This window comes from Bombus pyrosoma, linkage group LG7 (genome assembly GCF_014825855.1).
Source record: "Bombus pyrosoma isolate SC7728 linkage group LG7, ASM1482585v1, whole genome shotgun sequence".
Lineage (NCBI taxonomy): Eukaryota > Metazoa > Arthropoda > Insecta > Hymenoptera > Apidae > Bombus > Bombus pyrosoma.
This window is the reverse complement of record NC_057776.1, coordinates 6,090,840-6,107,254: the sequence shown is the minus strand read 5'-3', so window position 1 is coordinate 6,107,254 and position 16,415 is coordinate 6,090,840. Positions and strand designations below refer to the sequence as shown.

General features: G+C 34.5%; 1 protein-coding gene and 1 long non-coding RNA gene across 6 annotated transcripts in view; one reads left to right on the top strand and one right to left on the bottom strand.

The window, feature by feature from the left end:
* Positions 1 to 12,400, top strand: part of LOC122569799 — a 30,200-nt gene extending 17,800 nt beyond the window's left edge. For both annotated transcript variants that reach the window (XM_043731393.1, XM_043731392.1), the window contains exons 5-11: positions 150 to 2,167; positions 2,756 to 3,014; positions 3,594 to 4,331; positions 4,703 to 5,146; positions 5,815 to 6,321; positions 8,188 to 8,841; positions 9,835 to 12,400. In XM_043731393.1, coding sequence (XP_043587328.1) covers positions 150 to 2,167; positions 2,756 to 3,014; positions 3,594 to 4,331; positions 4,703 to 5,146; positions 5,815 to 6,321; positions 8,188 to 8,841; positions 9,835 to 11,355 — 6,141 coding nt within the window. In that variant the 3' untranslated portion in view covers positions 11,356 to 12,400. The remainder of the gene's footprint in view (positions 1 to 149; positions 2,168 to 2,755; positions 3,015 to 3,593; positions 4,332 to 4,702; positions 5,147 to 5,814; positions 6,322 to 8,187; positions 8,842 to 9,834) is intronic.
* LOC122569801 overlaps positions 1 to 16,409 on the bottom strand; it is a 40,960-nt gene extending 24,551 nt beyond the window's left edge. For 3 of the 4 annotated variants that reach the window (XR_006317582.1, XR_006317580.1, XR_006317581.1), the window contains exon 1: positions 16,277 to 16,409. This is a non-coding gene — a long non-coding RNA (uncharacterized LOC122569801). The remainder of the gene's footprint in view (positions 1 to 16,276) is intronic. The other variant, XR_006317583.1, reaches the window with a different exon arrangement.
* Between the last annotated feature and the right edge of the window lie 6 nt (positions 16,410 to 16,415).

Here is a 16,415-nt window from a genome sequence, read left to right as displayed (position 1 = left end):
ATTTCTAAATATTAAAATATTCAGACTCCCAAATTTTCAAAACCTATTCTATTTCCTAATAATTAACAAAGATTCTTCACAGTTCTATTTTTCATTCGATTAAAGGACAAACATATTTAACTCCTTTTTTCGATACTTTTTCTTCATAGGTGCAATTAGTTTACGTGCCAGCCGAAACCTTGGCGCAACGAGGTCAGCCGAAAAGAAACCGCGGAAGGAAGCAGTATCCCCTCCGTCAACAACATCAACAGCAACAGCAACAGCAACAGCAACCTCAACAACCGCAGCAACATCACGAAAGCCCAAGTGTTGATACTTTGCACGATCAGGATGCATTTGCCCGTCAAATACTACAACAAATCCAACAGGAACGCGAAGAAAAGGCTCAATTCTTCAAAGAAGAGCGAATGAAAGAAATTGCCAGGCTAAACGAGGAACAACGAGCACTGGAAAGAAAAGCGCGCCTCCAACAGGAAGCCCTACAAAGAGAGCAAGAGTTGCAAAGACAACGTGAGGCAGAAAAGAAGAAAAAGGAGTTAGAAAAATTAGAAGAATTAGCCAAACAACGAGAACTTGAAAGAATTCGTGAAGCCAGAGAGAAGCAACGGTTGGAAGAACTAGAGAGACGAAGATTAGCAGAGATTCGAGCGAAAGAGGAAAAACGTCGAGCAGAGGAAGCAGCCAGACAGAAAGAAGCTGAAACGCTAGCTGCTTTAGAAAGACAAAAAGAACTAGAAGTCCAGCAGGCTCTAAAGCAACAACAGCTCCTTGACAAACAGCGTGAAAACGAAGCCAGAGTGTCTGGACCAGAGAACCATGATATTCAAACTCATGCTCTTCCCTTGATTAGAGATCAACATCAACAGTTCCATCGTCAACATCTATCAGAAACTTCTAGACAAAGTAAAAATAAAATTAGAGGCAGGCAAAGACCGAAGACTCATTACCAAGATCAACAAAATTACAGAGAACCGACTACAACGCCATCTCCCAATCAGCCTCCTTTAGCAGTATACATGGGAAGTACCAGTTCAAAGACAGCTAATGTTAAAGTGTCTGACGTATTAAGGATATTAAAGGATGCCAAAACCATAGCTGTTCTGGACACAGTTGGTCCAGATACCCCTCAAGTATTCGTGGGTCCAACTAGTTTGGATCCACCAACAGGTTATGCCAAGTTTGATCTGCCTTATTTATCGTCTATCGATCATAATCGTGTGGAGAGGAAGGTCGACAAATTGCCTTTCTTCGTGGCACCACTCAGCTTTGATCCTCCTCCTGGATATTCCAAAATTCCCTTCCCAGCGCCACATATAGGATCAGTGGTAGTGAACACTTTAGACAACGCTCCAAATCCAAAAGACAGTGATGATCAAAACCCTAGTCCAACTCCTATAATAGAACCTAACTCTTACATAGATGGCTTGGACAGTATATCAGATTCTACTACTCCTTCGTACGAGCCTCAAACAACTATAAGCTACTCTCCAGAACCATTAAGTACTCCTAAATACGAGCAGACATATACAGCATCACCATCTCCCGGATACTCTGGCTCCAGATTCAGATTCAGACAGTTTTATGGTGACAATAAGCCAGCTTCTGTGGTTAGTACTTCCTATTACGACGATCAGAGGACAACTACAAAGAATCAGAAGTACTATGATGAAAACTCGAGAACGACAGAGGTTTCTATTCAAAGTCCAAAAGTGGAAACTGCAGTTAGTCAAGTCGAAGAAGTTTCGTATTCTACTACGCCTAGTTTCAAAGAAGAAGCAATTGGTCAACAGGATCCGTCGGGCCAACTGACGTTAATTAATCAACAGTTGGCTCAGCAGAGGGAGACACAGGAATACAACACTGGAGGGCAATACAGTCAACAGAATTCCCAGTCCAACACTGGTCTCGTTGGTAGTTTCGGCGGTGAAATCACTGCCGGAGACATTAACGACGTTAGAGCTCCCGTTGGACCCACGCAATATAGTTTGCCGGCTGAACTACCGGCGATCTCTCCGCACCTTCCTGGTCTGGTGAATTCTTTATTGGACAAGAATGAGGCGAAACTGCACGCTGCTACGACAACTACGACTACGAGCACCACCACCACTACAACCACTACGACACAGCGTACTCCTACGACAACATATAGGCCACGTAGTAGACAGAGGTGCTTTTCGTTTGAATTCTTTATGAGAGGAGTGTATTAAAATGTTTAGATTCTGAAAGAAATTTAGTTGAATAAGTATGTAGTTTATTTGAATTTTAGATTTTGAGTAATCTTTGCTATTATAGTACACTTTGTTTATCCATACTTTCTTTGCATGAACAAGTTGGCTATATTGACTATATCGTATGAATTGCAGTCGAACTTCAGTTATTCAAAATAAATGCAATAGAAATACACACTCTTATAATGAAGATAGGGACAGTCCAAAGACCAATAACACGAACAAGGAGGGCCTTGCCTTCCAATCTGTTCGGATGAACTAAGTTCCAATATACTTAAAAAATGACGAATAACTAAATCTCTTTCGGAGGACATTTCATGGTATACAACTTCAAGGTCGTCTATCATTACATTGTTGCTCATGATCTTCAAGTGCTACTGAAAAATACTCCAGTTAAAAGAACCTAGCGAAAAGAATCTAATTAAAAGAAAACGATTAGTTATGTCATAAAATTGAATATGAGAGTGACCTACACTGATAAATTTTCTATAATTAGTAAAAAATATATTAAGTTTTGGTAATTTTAGGAGCAGATTAGTTTCTACAAGGCCAAGAACAACAACCGAAACCCCATCGACCAGATCGAACATAGATAGAAGTCGAAGACCGTACAACAGATCCAGATCTAGATTCACGACCACCACAGAGGAGTATCGCGAATCCGCTTACGAGCCAACTAAATCTAGAATCCCAGAAACTACGTTGAGGTATAATGTAGAGCACAGAAGGCCAACCAGTAGAACACATAAGTACAGGAGTCGAGATAAGACCAGTCAGCAATCTGAGGTAAAACGTCTTGCGAATTTACGATCATGTATAAACTGCTAAGCCAGCTATAGCTCTGCTCTTGAAAATTAATCGAATCCTGACTGTATTAAAAATAACTAGTAGATTCTTAAAAACAAGAAACTATCGGTTTTTTATAGAAAAAAATATATTTATGAATATTTTAATAAAGAAATTATGTTTATATACTAAATAAGAAATAAATAACATATTAAAATTGACACTATGGAGATTGACGACGTGATGCTAGCGTCACATGAGTATTAACATTATTAACTATTAGTGTACAATATACATATATCTATTTATTTATTTATTTCTGCAATTATTTATTACTCCCAGTTTTGTATTTTATGAAGTTGAAAATTAGATTTTGTCATAAATATAGAAAAAATTATATTTTTTTAATTCTTTACGTTTAAATTACGCTCGAAACTAGACTAATGTGTTATTATTAATAATATTGCATATAATAACACAAATGTTAAATATTTTGATATTTTATTATAAATTCTGATATGATTATACATACTTCCAACCTCAACAATTTACACACAAATACTGTTCCAATGTCAATAGGTCCTAGGACACGCTCAGAGCCCGCAGACCGAGCAATCGTACGATACTGTGCCCCAAAGCGATTCGAATTCCCCTATGTCAAACGGGTTCATCCAACCGACCAGGCCAGAGTCGAGTATTCTTCGTCAACTGGATTCATCGTCGAGCTTGAACGACTATACTCCCGAGAATTACCCATCCACCATTGTCAGCACCACCGAAAACTATCCACCTCTTCATGACGTCACAGTGAATCACGCTACAGCGTTGGTTTCTGAAGTTTACTCAAGAAGTCATAACTATGCTCAGAATATTCAGGAAGATCCACGTTATCAATCTAGTTATGATCAATCTACTTTAGAACACACTGGTCTTGAGAAGACTCCAGTGAACGGATTTAATTATCAAGTTCAAAGTGGAGAGTCACTGAATCAAGGAATTGTTCAGAGGCCAAAAGATTATCAGTTAGATGGAAAAGCAGAAAACAGCGATTTTGAATTGGCTACAACTGTTGATCCAAGACTAAGGACACCGGAAGAGCAACGTTATTCTCCGGTTTACGAGATGAACGTACCGCAAAATCAGCCGGAGTACAGTCTCACCGGGCAGGATAATCTGCATCGCGTGGAGGGTGATAAGATTCAAACCAGTGTTGGCGATGGTAATCCTAACGAGCAGCCAATATTTATCCCATTGCCAGAAAATAAACAAGAGGATTATGAGCTGTCTGTTTCCTCCACCGAGCTTCCATTGTCAGATGTAAGGGAATTTGAAGCTTCTTTAACCTTCATTTGTTGCTTACTTAAATCTTTGTAATTAAATCGTCCTTCTGCGAAACAATCAATATAATGAAGAGATAAATAGTTATAAATTTACAAATTCCTTGTTCAAAGATTTTACTTTGATTTTGATTAGAGACAAAATTTTACACAGAGAGAAATTTACGAATTCATAACTACGTATATTGATTTTTTACTAATTAAATTTCTGTACATTCAGATACAAGATTATTTGCACTAATACAAATAACAAAGCAACGTGCAGACTATATTGATTTTATATTATTTATCATAACAAAAAAGGTAGACAAAGGTAACTCAATCGTGACGTCAACACAATTTCCATTTCAGATAACAACAGAAACAATCACAACGAGTACCACTCCTGTGGTGATTCGACAACGAGTTCGAGCGCGCGTTGGCACTCGATTGCATCATGAACCTTCGGTTCAGACCCGAAATAGGGGTTCACAGGATGAGTACGTTCGTTTCAACGTGGTGAACCAGGATTCTACTCGAACCACATCCAACAGACAGAGAGTCAGATCCAGACCTCGTACTCAGAATCATGGATCTCAAGTTCAGACAGACGGCAACGAATATATTAAGATTCATGCAGTTCAGCAGCAAAGACAAGCCACTACAACACCAGCGCCATCTACAACAACCACTACAGTGCGTCCAACTGAAGAGGACATTGATTACGGATTTATAAGGCCACCAAACTTCCGACCGGTACATCCGGTGGATAACAGATTTCAGACGGCTGTTACATACCGGCCCCAGCTTCCGGAGGTAAGTGAGGATATTGGACGTCTTTAATAGAAAAATTAAATCTTGTTCATTTTTATTTGTTCAAGTCTGTGTAGAGGAATTATTTGCAGTATCTTTTAATGAATAATTTAAGCAAGAAACACAATAGCATCTTGGACAACAAATTTATTTCTTAACACAATTCTTTAATATTCAATGATGATTAATTTAATAACATTACATTACGCATAACACTTTGAAAAGACCAGAAAAAAATCTTATAATAATTTATCAATTTATACAGTTATTATTACATCGCAGATATTTATGTAAATTAAATTAATAATTTAAAAAACAAAGCCTATGGAATTATTTTATATATTAAATGTTATAGTATATAACATAACTTAAGTATTTTATATATTGTTGCATATTATATGCATTTTTATATGTTCAAATTTTCTAGTCGTTGTACTTTATATAATTATTATATTCTATAAATATAACATACGGGTAAAATTTAAAATGTATATAATTTAAAAATTGCAATTTAAAATTTACCAAAGAAAGCATAAAATTTGTAAGAACGAAAACATAAGATTTACTAAATAAGATATAGAATTTCTGAAATTTGTAAAATTGTCCAATTGCCAAGGACCTACAAAAACTTTCAAAAGATAACCATTTAAAATAAAACTTCTCGTTTCCAGGTGCCGCAGGAATCTCTGCTACCAAACGACGAGGCCGCGGTGGAATCGAGTCCTCCACAGACGCAGCTGTTAAAAAACCGTCAGAAGTATCAGCCAACTCCCAATCGTCGTCTACCACTGAAACCTACAACCTTACCATCGCCCATAACGACGCCAGAAGTCACCACCACAACTGAAAGAATACCTGTTGCCACAGTGCTTCCAGATGACACGATATACACTGTTAGGCCAAGATCTAGACCAGACGAGATAAAACAAACTAGAATAAGAAGTAGAATACGACGACCTGGTAGAAAACGTGTATCTACCACTAGTACAACCGAGTCTGTACTAGAAGCGCATAACGAGCTGCCATTGGACGAAAATTATCCACCTATACGACCACAATCTGTGACCACAGAGCAACAACAGGAGCCATACGACGATAATTACGATAACGGTGCAGGATTCTCCGGTGGAGTACCTAATCCAACTGAACATCAATTCTACGAGTCCTCTAGTGAGAACGTGAGTACAGTTGGAGAAATAAATGTTGGTTGGATGTAAATTAGAAGTATTAGGTGATAACATTTTGTCCTGTACGATACGCGTAGTTCATGTATATGGGACAAAATCTTACAACCCAACACTCTGTTAATCAGTCGTAGCCGACTTGAATATAAAAAACCAGATGATCTAAGTCAATGAGTAAATTGAAGGACTTGAAAATTGTCAGTATCCTAAAATGTCTCAGATTACATGTTTGGACATGCTACATCTACATCTATTTCATCTAATATACAATATATCTATAATAATGTTTCCACAGACTAGTTAGGTCGATTAGTAGGGACGGTAACGACAGACGATGCGAAGTGTGATTAGAAATTCGAGCACAGTTTCTGTTGGTGTTCGTACACGGTATAGCTGTAGTCTCTTGTTTCTGGCCTGCCTCTACGCCAGTTCGAAGGCTCGTTCACTAGCCCGCTTGTGGGTCGCGATAAGGGAGAAATAATTGTCGAGTTGTAATTCACGATATGGAAATTTTATGGTTGAGATTATATTAAGACCCATTTTGAGAAGTATATAGCGGGAATTTTTAAACGATGCAAGGGCGTAGGAATTATAGTACTATATATATAAATAGTATGATAATATTGATAATAGCATTTTATATATAATAAAGATATTGTAATATATTATATTATATTATGGTTTATACTCTCTCTCCATATATATATAAGAATTGTAGTATTCATTTTAGTATTTTGTATGAAATGCATCTTTGGTTATAATAAATTATATAAACATTAGATAATAATATTTATTATCTAATAATATTTATTTATTAATTATATTTATATTTTGGAAATACAGATTATAATTATAGAAATAATATACTATTTGCTTGTTATATAAAAATACCATAATGTACTACATTATACTACAATATATTATAATACACTACTGACTACATTATCATTTTAACAAAAATTTCAAAAATTTCTCCGAAGTCTACATATTTTTTCCCTAAAATTTAAATATTACCTAGAATAACAGTGTATCAGATTTTCACTATAACTTACTAGGAATCCTTGTTAAAAACTCTCTTCGTTAACTTTACTTCTAAACTCTCTCTCACTAAAGCCTTTAAGGAAAATTTATCCCTTTTCACATACACACAGCACTCACAAGCAAGTTTAGCCTCTTAAAAGGAAATTGCACTAAACATTACAACGTATCGATTTCAATGAAACTTTATATACAGAAGAATTAATAATACGTACTTCGTTCTAATGGAACTTACATAAAGCGACCTCGAAATACCAAAACCTGTACCTTTTATGCTAATTGAGATATATGTATATCGGCATAATATATAATGTAATTGTACTTTATATACATTATAGTACTGTTTATTTTTAGTAATATTATGATAAGACTAAAAAATATTAATTAAGGAGATTTTTGGAAATTTTTATTATACTAGAAGTTACAATTTTAATTTTTTATATATCAGAATTGATAATTATAATGACCCTTAGAGGACATTATTCTTTTTATATTTACAAAAATAGGTAAATCTTTCATACTAAAAAATATAAGATAGATAAAAATTTATTTATGAGAGGAGTAACAATTTCACGATAAGAAATAATAAATAAATAAAATATTCCATTTGAGTAGAAAATACACCCAGCTCTCTTTTCCAAAAATCTTCTTAATTTGATTTTTCTTAGAGACATGACAAAAGTTATGACTTATAATACCATTAACTTTCCTCTAAGCAAGACAGCGTATTTTTGAATGCATATAAATCTATATAAGTAATTATCATTCAATCACATTGCTTATCCAAACCTCCATCCAATTAAAACTTCTCTGAATTTTCAGTATCCACCCGAGTTCGTCCTAAACTTTGGTAACTATCCAGCGCAGGCTGTTCAACGTGACGAATACGACCAGACTCAACTAGTTCACTCCAATAGTTCACCAGGGAAATACAGCCAGACTTCAAGAACGAGACCTTCAGAAGACAATCACCAGACGACGGCAGACATTTACGGAGCTGAGAGTCAATGGTCTACAAAGCTGACAAGAACTTCGTTCCAACCGAGTTTCGCAGTGAATCAGGTCCCAGAGGGGGCTTCTAAGAGCAGTCAATGGTTCCATGAATCCTTAAAAAATGTTAACCCACCAGAGATAATCACAGCAGCACCAGAAGTTTCGTCTGTAACACTGGTAGTCTCTTCAGATGATAAGAAGATAGAAAAAACGCAAAAAGAAGAAGAAGAAGATGAATCAATGTTAATGGGTACCACAATATTTGGTAGGAAAACTGGTATACAGGATCATACTGAGAAGATGAATATGACTGAAATGAGCACTAATATAACAGAGATTAAACAGAAGAATAATAGTGAGATTGAAGGTGATCAGAATGGAAATTCTTCTTTGATGGATAAGGTTGACAGTTCTACTGAGCAGCAAAGTATTGATTTCGAGAAGATTGTGAGGAAAAGCGATAATTCCGCAACTGGGAGGAAGGTAAGATATATTTGGATCTAGATCTAGAGTAATCTGGACTTGTTAATAATTTTGAATAAGAGTTTTGCAAAGTTTGAGAAGTTTCGAGGAAAGACTGTAATGGTTTATTTATAAGGGTGAGTCAATAGATATGTTAGATATGATTCTGGAAAAAATATTATTGGAATTAATAACCAATTATTAATTAATATTATTGAATTGAGTTTGATGAGGAATAATAACAATATTTAATGTTTTATTTGCGTAACTTATTTATCAACTGATCCTTATAATTATTAATGTAAATATAACTATTTTTAATTAGTATTGAGCGACTCTTTGTAAATTTTCTTTTAAATTTTCCAAAATTTAGACGGTTTAAAACAAAGGAGATAGAAGAGACATAATTATAGAACATCGGCGTCATAGTAGTTTTTTTGTATCTGTAGGTGATGAAAATTTTTTCCACCTTTTGAAGGAAAATATGTGGTTTTTCTTTCCTGAAGACAGCGTATAGGTATGGGAGGTTATTGGAGATCGTTAAAGGCAAGGTGAAGGAAAGCTTAATATTACTATGAGAGGTTGGTAGATCGTTATGGGGAGAGAAGGAGGATATTAATATCGACATGAGCAGTTGCGGTGAAGACAGTCCTTTATTAAGGTGAACAGTATTATTTTTGACGACGATAGGAGATTTAGCAATTAAAATTATCAATAATATTACAATAAAAATTGAAAAAAGCAAGGAAACAGAAGAGTAATTGATCTGATATTTTCATACAAAAGATAGAGAAAATATATATGTATTAAAATATTTATCTAGCTTAAAAAATCGGTGAAAGAGTTGGAAAGAATAAGAAGCATAGAATTAAAAATTAATAAAAAATGTAATACTATACGAAATGTATAAATAATAATCTAATAGCAATGTTACAATAATACTACATAACATATTATAGAATAATACTATAATAAAAAATAATAACAAGAAATGCGTGCAACTATCTGCTTCAGATCGCACGGAGAAGAAGAGTCCGCGTTCGAGTCAGACCAGCGGTGGACGATTTCGTCACTGCCGAGTCCCAGCACTTCAACTCTGCCCTAAACGGTATATTCCGAGACCAATATAAGTACAACCCCATCCGTGAGCCGAAACCTATTGCAGGAGCTTCAGCTTCGCCTGAGAAATCGATTTTACGAGACTTTCTATCAGATATTCTAAAGAACGACGAACCTACGAAAGTCACAACCACTGAGGTACCTGAAACCGCATGGACAATGTCTCCAGCCATGACCACTCCTATGGTGATCCCTGAAGACGTCAGTGGAACTACAGAAATCCAGATTACCACAGTTCCAACCACTTATAAGATTGAAGAAACAACAATCACAGAATCGCCTTATGAAGATCTACTTATTAAAATAATTAAAAAACCACATGATAATATAAAGATAAACGAACAAGAGAAAAAAGAAAAGAACGAGAAGAAGATAGTTACTGGAGAGAAGGAACAGCAAACCTGGGAAACAACGAAGAAACGGAACCGGAAGAATTTTCAGAACACTCTCAGTTTTGTCTCAATAGCGGGTAAATATACAACCAAAGGTAATGATGAGAGCAAGTCTAATGACGAATTAAATGATTCAGAATCATTTCGAAATATAGAAGAAATAAGTTTTAATCAGAAAGAATCGAATAGGAAGAATGATGTGCTGGAGGATCGCAGTGAGGTAGATAGAGACAGTACAATAGAGTTCGAAGAAAGTAATAAAGAATCAAAAGACGAGGATTATAACCATCCCAAGAATCACAGGGCCAAATGGAGCGAGGTGAGATACCCATCTGCCTTCGATCACTCCAAATCATCCAGCTGGAATTACGATTCAAAAACGAGTGGTAAATCTGCCACAACGTCGATTCCGGGGTTAGTAACAAAGAAGGAAGGAGACACCAGTGTAAAGACACTCTCAGATTACGTTCAAGCGATCTTCGATACTATGAAGAGTGCTGAGGAGGAGACAACAGTAACCAACACAGAAAATTCAGATGAAACCACCACCATTGGGCTTCCTGTATTTAATACAGAGATTCCAGATCATGTTAATGAATCAAAGCAAGAAATATTAGCGGATAATGAAAAGATTTTTAAATTAAAAGACGATGAAGTTAAAATGACTACTCAAGCGAGCTTTGAAGAGTCACAGACAATTGGAGATGTTGATGAAAATAGTAAGGAATCGACGGGGACTGAATCCACGACGAATATCGATCTGGAGAACGCGACGACCTTGGGACGAATCGACACGATTGCAGACACAACGATGAGTTCTACGTCCGAGAATTATTTCGCAAGTGATCCTCCTCTGACGACTCTGAAACCGAGTATCACCACTTTATTAATTAATTCGACAGAATCAATATTAGGAAAGGTCCTGCGAACCTCAACAACTACCAAGGTCTCGCATATGACGGAGATTTGCTACAGAGGCCGATGCGTGATGACGAGGCCCAGTCGAGACGATCAGTTCAGATGAAGAGAAAAAGATTGGTAATCGATAAAAATGTAAGAGAATAAATAGCGTCGTTCCCTTCGACCTGATCTAGGGAATGGATCGTTTCTGTATATAGAGAGGGCCTCATTGACCGCGTTCTTCGTACCATGTCTCATTTTATTTATTTAATTGGAACTTTCTCTAAAAGCGATTTTCTTAGTAACTTTTTCTTCGTGGAAGGTGCAGAGTGTAAAGCTTAACTCGTTGAGGATTAATTAGTAAAATGATGTGTAAAAATATTTTGTGGATAGAAGTGTTCCTTTTATTTACTAAAAGTATAATAATTAATAAATGTTAATTGTCAGATAATTTTATTGGATGATTTGACTCATTATGAGCGAAGCGGTGAGATGTGTAAAAATCTCTGTGAGCAAAAATATTTCTCCTTTTCACTTGTAAATAGAACTATGATATTGATTATTGAATAAATGATTTTCATCTCAATGAGTGGAGATTAACCATATGTAGATATAATATAAAGAAGAACATATAAATGGAAATAAATCTAAAAAGTAGCTTTATTAACTCCTTTTTAGTTCTAATCAGAACTATAATATTAATTACTGAATAAAATATCTTCCATCTTAAGGAGCTAAGACTAATCAAATGTATAATGTAAAGAAGAAGATATATGTAAATGAAGAAATGTGAAAATGATTGAATTAAGTGAATTAAGAGATTCAACAGAGAAAGTAGTAGAACATTACCCTAGTCAGGGTAAACTGGTTCGATAAGAAATATTAAGCACCCTTGACGATGAATCGATAATGTGTGACGAAGTTTGTTTATGAAAATCGTGCCAGGGGATTCTCTGGTGTTTTTGACTAGGTTCGAAGCCGGAATCAGAGGCCCTGCTAGCGTTCCATCAACGCCTCTAATCTAGAGAAAAAAAAGGGATAAAGAAAAAGATAAAAAATGAAACGATAAAGGGCTAAATCTATTTAATTGAAATCTACCAGTCACCTGCTGTTGGTATGCGTGTAAGTTAAACGTTTAAGTACTTTATTAAAAACACAAGAAAGCAAAAGCCAGTCTCTTTTTCACACAACCCTATGTAAGTTCCTTGACACTTCCTATGATTGGTTTGTTAAATTGATCTTATTGACCCCCTTTTTGTTTATGCTGCAAACCTCGATGTCTGATTACAATTAGTGTTTATTGAACAGGTCACTTTATCTGAAAATTATTGTATGTTTATAAAAAATTGAGTACTATTTAAAAATTGAATTACATGAATTGAATACAATGAAAAAATTGAATACTGGGTGCAGTAGTTAATTTATGAATTTTTCGTGCTTGACTTATTTAGCTCTAGAAATGAAACAGAGGGTGTTGTAAGTGGCTAAAGGATTTTAGATTTTTTGGTGATATTTACAAATGAAGTTTATGATTAATAACTTTATTGAAGAAAATCCGTTCGTGAAAAAATTCCTTTAGATTCAATGCATTAGAACTATGCCAAATTATGACAAACAATTACTTCCAAAGAAATTTCGTGTCTTCTTTTTTTACAGAAACATCCTTTTCTGTTCTGAAAAATCGATGTCGCATTTTAAAATGAATGAAAGAATATAGACGAGTTAGCTGAAAATTTAATTATAAAATTCATTAATTATGGAATGTATAACGCTACACACGTGCGCACACATACACATATAATACACATATATATAGAGTCGAAAATCTGACCCCGATTCAAGGCACAAAGGATAAGAATTGAAGAACAGAATCGTTACAGCCGAAGGGATTAAATCATTCGTTGGAGAACAGAGCCAAGAATAAACGTTTCTCCTATTGTAGTTCCGCGATTTGAAGAAGGGTGGGAACGGGATGGCTGTGCACGTTTTCCTTTCAAAGGGAAAGACGGACAACTTCTCCAAACTCGCCCCTTTCGCGTTAAATTAAGCCAACAAACTCGCAGGACCAAAGTTCAATGGAGTTCATCAACCTGGTTGCATCTCTTCTAATTAACCTTCCATTGTTTTTCTGCGAAAACTCTCTAACGACGGTCAGGTCGGTCGTAGGTTTAATTTTTATTGCACAATCCAATAATTTCTGCAAATTAGTATTATTAATTACCGTTTGTCTGAAAATTTATAAAAAGAGAACAGATGAAGTTAACAAGGAAAGATTAAATATACAATATTTAATGTAAATACATAATATATAATAAAATATTTGAAATGATTTGAAATGATAAATGAGATATACACGCTGTAAAAGCGAATATTTTCAATTTTCGATCTTTACCATCTTAATAAATTTAATCAAAAAAAAAATAATCAAATATATACATTTTACTTGTAGTATATTATTGTATAATCTTTAATACTTGCCATTCGTTATTTAACTTATTACGTATTATACTTATTATACTTATGTTATAGTTCGTGTTATATATTATATTACTTGTAATATACTGTAGTATCTGTCATTTAAATCATATAACATTTAGTATTTGTAGTACACTATAGTCTTTAACACTTAAATGGTTAACCATTTAAGCTCTATAATTTCAGTATTAATTTTATAATTTACAATTTTTTAATTTCATAATTTATAAAAAAATGTGGAACCAATTATGCTAGTGAATTTGATAATTCTGCTGTTATTTGTCTAATAGGAAAATTCCATATATGTATATAATTGTCAATATGGCGATTGGAATTAATCGGTCAAATTAATTTGATTCGTCCGTGGCATTCGTTCGATCATCTTTAGAATTCTATTTCGAGGTTCTCGGGGTTGTTTATCGATGCACGGAACCCCTCTTGAAAGCCATCACGCCCAACGAAGAAAATTATCAAAGCGTACCGGAAGTCACATTACGATCATTTTCCAATAGCTACGCTTTCCTATCCTATCTACATTGCATCGAAGGGCCATACCATCGATTCTTGTCGATATCTGTGCCACGGGTACGACACCACTGTCACTTATGATGGCCACTTCGAGTCCGGAAATAGGAAATAATCAACTCGACGATGTCTCGAAATAGACTAACGACGGGTTTGAATTTAGAGCATGCCCTTGACACTGCCAAAAGATTCAATTTTCCCTCGTCACCCATGTCATAATTCGACATTTTTAACGGGTACTACAACAGTCAAAACACGATTCGGATATTCGATTTCTGGTACATGTTGCATGTTATGTCATTTCGCGATCAATCGACATTCTATATCGACTTAACTCTGTTATATCCTTGAGCTTATTTTCAATACAATTATGATTTTTTATTATCAACAAATTTCTTTAACTTGAAGAAATTGTTAAAAAGTTTATTAATATAGGTATAATTTCTTGTCCCACTTTGAATTGATCGGAAACCATATTGAGCAAGTATATAAATTGAAAAATAAAAAAGTATGAGGTTACAAACAAAGTCTATATTATATTGTAAAAGTTTATTATATGCATTAAATTAAATAAAAAGTAATATTTAAGGCAAAAACAGTCACTGTAAGGAAAAATCTTATTTGTCTTGTAAAGACCAATTTTCTGATTCGAGTACATATCTGTTGTTATCATATTAGGCTAGTTATTAGATTATATAGCAAACAAAAGATTGCAGTATAGATTACTAACAATAATGTATTACAAATCTTAAAAAAAACGATTTGATGTTAAAAACTACAGTATATTACAAGTAGCAACATATAGCATGTTACAAGTGCTAAATAATAAATGGTAAGTATTAAAGACTAGGTATAGTATACTACAAGCAGAGCGTACAGTTATAACCACTTCTTCCCCTCCAAATTCATTAAATGGTAAAGGTGAAAAATTGATTATATTTTCCAAGAAATTTTTTTAGTTTCTTTTTTTGCAACGATATATTTTAAAAGATCTTTAAAGGAATTCATAAATTTGTGAGATATTGAAGGTAACAGAATATTTGGAACATGTATTAAAGAGAAGTTTCATAGCAGGCGTAAATGTCTGCCAAACCCTCAACCTAATTTTCATATGCCACGAATACTCGACGTTTCCGGTGGTGTCACATGGCGTAGGAAACGACGAGGAAAAGTGGAAAGCGAGAAAAAGAAAAAGAAAAAGTGGCACAAATCGTGGTGAGTAATCAAGCGAGAAATGGCGTTGCACCGTTGCGTTGGATCGATCGCAAGTCGCTTTGTGCCTGAAATTCGTCACAGATGGCGGCACTACATAGAAATGTTTCCCTACTTCGAGGAAAGAACACGGTGAGTCATAGAACATCGACATCGGCGAGAGCAGTGGTACGACCGCGAATTTCGCGAGACATTCGCGCGGGTAAACTTTCACAGTAACTGCATGTTACACGAGGTAAATCTAAAGATTTTTCTCGATAGTTTCTTTAAATTTATATTCACGCCTAGTTAAATCAATTTCAATCATCGAATGATCAAAATATCAGTTATTTATTAATAATTGTTCCTTAATATTATATATTTTGATATTTCTACTCTTAATGTGACTAAAAAATATTTCTTTATAAATTTTAATTTCTTCATAAATTCCGATTTTTTAATTTTAAGTTGTGAATTTTCTATAAAAGAAATAATTGTAAGTATTTTTTTAATATATAAAAAAATTTGGAGATTATAGAGATCCTCATTAAAGATCGTTAGATTTTCGATATTTAATCATAAGATTGTTATTTCTTCAAAAGGTTTTCTACTTTCTTCAAAAGGTTTTGTGAAATCTGTTAGTGATTGATCGCGATCAATCATACTCGATGATCTACTAATAATTGATCAAATTAATCAAAATGTTCGATTAATCATTAATCAATCCTGATAAGAACGACCATCGATCATAACCAAGAACATATTTAACGTAAATGTCACGTGATTTTGATCATTTCCACAGTCACTTTTATATCAAACCTATTCTACTTATAGACGAATTCGATACGACTTACCATTATTACGATTTCGCCTTCACCCAGTCTTAATTATCTTCGTCAATAAAACACTCACATTTTTCACGTTTATATTCAAGCTAACGATCAAGAAACTTTGCGATGTCTCATAACCGCTACCGGAAGAAAATTGCAAATT